At 44.6% G+C, this 5,802-nt stretch overlaps 1 protein-coding gene across 1 annotated transcript; it reads right to left on the bottom strand.

Moving 5' to 3' along the window:
- Positions 1-2,172: 2,172 nt before the first annotated feature.
- Positions 2,173-3,228, bottom strand: LOC149224616 (uncharacterized). The gene has a single exon (XM_089388227.1). It carries the CDS (start codon positions 3,226-3,228, stop codon positions 2,173-2,175), a length of 1,056 nt encoding a protein of 351 aa, XP_089244353.1.
- Between the last annotated feature and the right edge of the window lie 2,574 nt (positions 3,229-5,802).

The raw sequence follows: 5,802 nt of genomic DNA, 5'->3' as shown, positions 1-5,802 counted from the left end.
TTGGGGCTTTTGGCTTTGATCGTAGTGAATGTTGAAAGCATTCAGGATTCTCTAGTCTTCCGCGGAGATTTGGTTGGATGGGTCTACTTTACTTTTTACCAGAATCAATTGGCGAATGTTCTCAATTAAGGTAATTCTCAGGTGCTCTATATTCCTGTGCTCGTTTTGAAAAATTCTTCTGTTCCTTTCTTTCCATATTGTCCATGTGATAAAACCTGGCAGAATTTTCCATATGCTATTGATTTGAGGGTTTTCAGAGTAATTGCTTGGCCAATTGGTGATGGTGTTTTGGATGGAGTACATATCTCTGCTGTTTTGCTGCTTGATAGTTTCTATCCCTTGCCAAATGTGGTTAGCCCATTCGCATGTATTGAATAAGTGATTCATAGTTTCTTCTGCTTGATTACACATAGGGCAAAAGGAGGGGCCTTCGAAGCCTTTTTTTCGCAGGTTCTCCCAGGTGAGCGTCTTACGCCTCATAAGGAGCCATAGAAAGGTTTGAATTTTTGGCCAGAATAAGGGATCCCAAACCTTGGTGAACCAAGGGGCTGTCTCCCCCTGCTCTGTGAGTTCCAACTGCTCTCTGGCTTCTTTAAGAGTGAAGTTGCCATTGCCCTTCATACCCCACCTCAGCTTGTCCGCCTCCGAGGTTATCCTAATTTTTCGTTTGTGTAGGACTTGAAGCAGGTCTTGAATGTTATTATTTTCCTCATTAGGGTTTTCGGTATCTGGAAGGGTCCATTCTCTCCAATCCTGGTCAATGCCATTGGGGATCCAGTAATGATGAACATTGTATTTTCCCCTGTTTTGACAGTTTATTTTGTAATCTTCAAGGTCTGGGTTTTCAAGCTTTGGATGCTGTTGCCAGGCATCTTCCCAGAAGAAGGCTGATTCCCCATTTCGGATCTCCCAGAAGCTGTGGTCCTGAATAAGGTTTCGGTTTCTTTTTGCTAGATTCCAGATTGGAGAACCTTCCGGCAATTCCTGAAGTCTTATGAGGTCCTGGTCTCTGCAGTTAGGAGTGTATTTCTCCTTCCAGTGTCTGGCCCAGGGGAGGTTGGTCTCTTTCAGCCAGCGCCACCACAGTTTGGCTCCCCCAGTTTTGTTGCTAATATCGGGGTCTATTAGGTTTAAACCTCCAGCAAGTTTCGATTTACAGATCTTATCCCAGGCCACGAGAGCCCATTTCCTCTTCTCTGCGCTGCCACTCCATAAAAAGGATATTTGTATGGATCAGATTTTCTGCAGGATGGCCTTGGGCGCCGGGAGGATAGAAAGCATGTACTGGGGGATGGCCTGCAGGATGGCTTTAGTTAAAACTAGGCGTCCCGCAAAGTTAAGAGCCCTGTGGGTCCAATGTTTGCATCTTTTTTCCATGTTTGCTATGAGCCTTTCCCAATGAACCTTTTGCCAAGGCTTGGTGGTGAGCGGGGCTCCCAGATATTTCGAGGGAAGAGAACCTTTTCGAAAGCCTAGGATGCTGGTGAGATGGTTCTGAATAGAAACATGAGTGTTAAAGAAAAAAATAGTCGATTTGGAATGGTTTATGTCCATACCTGATGCCATGCTGAAAAGAGATAAGATAGATTTGAAAGCCTTGGCCTCTTTGACAGTTGGAGAGCCATGCAGCATAGTATCATCGGCAAACTGCTGGTGAGTAGTTGCAGGGGTGGAGGGGAGAGGGCGCAATCCATTAATTTTCCCTTCCGCTTTGGCTCTGTGAATATATCTGCTAAGCCCTTCCATGAGGATCACAAAAAGGAAGGGGGACAGTGGGTCTCCTTGCCTTATGCCTCGGGAAGGAGAGAAGGTGGCCGAGGGGGATCCATTAACCAAAATAGAGAAATTTGTTGACTTGATAAGAGCGAGAATCCATTTGGTCCACCGATTGTCAAAACCAAAAGCCCTTAATGTGGCCTCCAAGTAATTCCAATTCACTTTGTCAAAATCTTTTGAAAGGTCAAGCTGAATCATCATACCAGGGATTTTTCTGGACTGCAAAGTATGTATCATCTCCTGCGCCAAGAGGATGTTGTCTAGGATTTGTCTGCCTTCCACGAAGCCTGACTGCTCCTCCGAGATGATGTCAGGGAGGATAGGTTTAAGTCTGTTAGCGATGACCTTAGAGATGATTTTATAAATCACGTTGCACAAAGCTATGGGGCGGAACTTTTATGGAGTTCGGGCTTCCTCTTCTTTGGGGATAAGGGCTAGGAAAGTAGAGTTTAGGCCTTTAAGAATTGAGCCAGATCGTCTTGAATCTTCAACTACTTCCCAGACCTCTGTTTTGACTGTTTGCCAACAAGCTTTGTAGAAGTTTATAGTAAAACCATCTGGGCCCGGAGCTTTATCATTTGGCATGTCTTTAACAGCCTCCTCCACCTCCTCCATTGAGATCTTTCTTAACAAAGAGGCATTTTGTGCTGGAGTAATGATTTGGGGAATGGCCTGAATTATTTCCTCTCTGGCTTCCGATCGATCTTCTTGAGATTCCTGGGCAGTTTGCTTAAAGTGACTAGTAAGCAAAGTTGAGATCTCATTGTGGTTTTGAATAACTTCTCCAGATGCATTGGTAAGCTTAAGGATTTTGTTAGCCCCCCTGTAATCCATCGTCGATCTATGGAAGAACTTTGTATTTTGCTCTCCCTCCTTCAACCATTGGATGTGAGATTTTTGCTTCCAAAGGATTTCTTCCTGTTGGCAGCGGAGCTGCCATTTCTGCATTAGTATCTTTTCCTGTTCATTTGAGTCCTCCCTGTTAATCCCTGAAGCCCAGTCCTTATGAATTTGACTTAGTCGGTCTTCTATATTGTGCTTTTCCTGGAAAATATTACCAAACTCGGTTGCATTCCATTCCTTGATTTTGTGTTTGATGTGCTTTAGTTTGGACTGGAGTTTAAACATTTTGGTCCCCCTTATATTCCTGGGCTCTTCCCACCATTTTTTCACCAGTTCAGGAAAATTTGGGTGTGTTAGCCAGAATTTCTCAAATCTGAAAGGCCTGTTTTTGGGGGTCTCAAGAAAGGCAGCTTCCAGGGCGATGGGCCAGTGGTCTGATCCCCCACTGGGGAGGATATCAGAGTCAACTGTTGTTCCTTCCAGTAAGATGTTTTCTGAGATCAAAAAACGGTCAAGGCGAGAGGCTATCCTGTTTTCTCCTCCTCTTCGGTTGTTCCAAGTGTAGAGCCCATTTTTTGGGGGGATGTCGACCAGTTGGGCGGATTCCATGAAGTCAACAAAGAGTTCTGAGTCTCTATTTAGTCGCCTAAGGCCTCCTTTTTTTTCCAGGAGGGTGGTAATCATGTTGAAATCCCCTCCCATTATGATCTTTGAATGTTGGTATCTTAGCTTTAACTTCATTAACGAGTTCAGGAAAGAAATTTTATCTTCTAAACGCTGAGGCCCATAGACATTTATACAGAGGTAGGTTTCAGAATTACCTGTTAGTTGAAATTCTGTGGCAATGTATGATCTGGTAGCTTCCATAGAGGTGATTTCGATGACTCTGGAGTCCCAAAGGGTTGCAATGCCTCCTTCCCATCCTTGACTGGCTATGTCTATATATTTGATAGTTTTTCCTAGCTTTTTGGTGATGTTCTCCAGCTGATCAGTGGCACATTTTGTTTCCTGAATGAGCATAATATCTGGCTTTTCCTGTTGTAACTTCCTCTTGAGAAGTCGTTGTTTGACGTGGCTGTTGAGCCCTCTTGTATTCCAGGAGATGATTTTCATTAATAATGATGAGGTTATTGGTAGGACAGGAAGGCGTGTAAATCCTTCATTTTGCCTGAATTGATCATTAGGATACCCAAATCATGAAGAACCTCTCCATTCGTCCTTCGGCCTCTTCTCTTGTTTTGCTTCCATCCTAATGAATGAAGAAAAAGACTTTTGGATTGGTTACCTGTGCCTTTCATGATTCCTAATCTTTTCTTTTGCTTGTCTAGCGCCGCTTGTTGTCTTGCTATGAAGAGGTCGCTGATCTTCTTTATTTCTTCCTCCGGGATATTTTCCAGCCCTTGTGTTCTCCAGTGCTTTTCCATATCTGGCAGGTTTACCCCTTCTTTTTCTAGAACTTCATTGAGTTCCAGGTCTTCGCTTCCCCCATCGCTTGTTAGCATGTCTGTGTCTTCATCTCGTTCATCTGCTACTTCATGCGTTTGTATTTCTGTGTTTTCAGTGGTTTCCTCTGCATCCGTTGATCTGTGGTCTGTCTTATTTTTTTGAGGAGCTTCTGGTAGCTTTGTCTCTTTGTTGTTACCTTCCGAGTCTGCTTCTGAGTCCAGAATGCTGAAGGGATTAAGAGTTTTGCTGGGATCTATCACTGCTTTGTTTATTCTTTTCCTGTAGGCCCTTTGTCGTGATTTTGGCTTTTTGAAAACCTCCTGGTTCTTGGCTGGCTGCTCAAGCTTGGCATCTTCCACTGGTTTGATTAATGGGCATTCCCTGACAAGGTGACCGTGTTCATGGCATTTCCTACACCGGAAGGGGATCTGTTCATAGTCGATGGCTTGAAAGTAATCTTCATCTCTGAACTCTAGCCACAGTCCTTCATGTAAGGCACCTGAGACATCCATTTCAACGCAGATCCTGGCACAGGAAGTGTACTTCCTTTGCATCGTTGCCTCCGAGGCTTTAATGAAGGTGCCAAGTCGGTCTCCTATGCGCTTTAGGGTTGCTAGGCCCCAGTAATCGATAGGTAATGAGAAGAGGCGAATCCACACAGGGACTTGGGTGAAGGTTTCCTTTTCAGGCACGAAGTTCGCCTTCCAAGGCCTCATGTAGAGGCCTGCTGATGAAAGGAAATAAGGCCCTCCATCGAAGATCCTATCTTTGTCTTCTAGGTTAGAAAAGACAACAGTAAAAAAACCTTTAGCTCCAAGATGTAGTTTGACATCACCTTTTGGTCGCCAGTGCTGCTTGATCCATTGACAGAGAGCTCTTTCTGTTGGCCACAGTCCCATAAACTTACATATGATTGCATGCTCCATCATGTGGTCTCTGTAGGCCTGAATATCTGGATCTGAGAAGACCACACGGAGGGCTTCCTTCTTTTTGGGTTTGCAGACTCCTTGCAGGGTATTTTTGGGGCTGAGGTTGGAAGCTTTCGTTTTATCCTCGTTTTCTATAGGGCGTTTTCCCTCCCTATGTTCCTTTTCTTCATCTGACGGAGCGATTATTGGATCTGAGCTGTTTTGGCCTGCTTTCGGTTTGTTCCCGTGCTTCTCCTGTCTGTTACTGACTTTTCCTGGCATCTCTGATCCGTGATTTGGATCTTTCTGCCCCTGGGTTGCTCTTCCGCTGCTTGTCCCAGAGCTGTCTTTTCGGGCTTCATACCCAGAGATATTGAAACCTTCATGTGCTTTGTGTTTCTGCATGACTATTTCCCTGTAAGATGGGGTCCCAGTGGACCCCCCGTCTGCCATTTGTCGGGCCAGTACACGGCCTCTGAGAAGAAGATCAACTAATCGGTCTCTGTGCGCTGCCAGAACTGTTGGTGAACCTGTTCAGAACAGTGCTAAACCCTAGGTGCAGGGTTTTCCTCGCAGAGCTCCTAGATTTTCACATCATATACCCATAGTTCCTCATCATAAGCTATCTGTTCATGTCATCAAGATTGATATGCATGAGGTTCATAAATCTTATCAAGAAATCAAATTAGCAAATTTAGGAAATACCATGTGTCATGTGGTGTAATGAGATTCAGGGTAAAGGCACTAGTTGTGAACAAGGCATACGTAATGCTGAAAGGATGCGCATGTAGGATTTCAAGCTTCCCGTCACCACTTATAGTCCACTTGT

The sequence above is a fragment of the Pinus tabuliformis genome, chromosome Q (genome assembly GCF_031772625.1).
Source record: "Pinus tabuliformis cultivar Carrire ecotype Pingquan chromosome Q, CPIR1, whole genome shotgun sequence".
Taxonomy (NCBI): domain Eukaryota; kingdom Viridiplantae; phylum Streptophyta; class Pinopsida; order Pinales; family Pinaceae; genus Pinus; species Pinus tabuliformis.
This window is presented reverse-complemented; position numbering and strand designations above follow the sequence as displayed.

What these genes read in the sequence shown, in the direction of transcription:
- LOC149224616 (XM_089388227.1), bottom strand. Translation starts at nt 3,228, where the DNA reads ATGGAATCCGCCCAACTGGTCGACATCCCCCCAAAAAATGGGCTCTAC.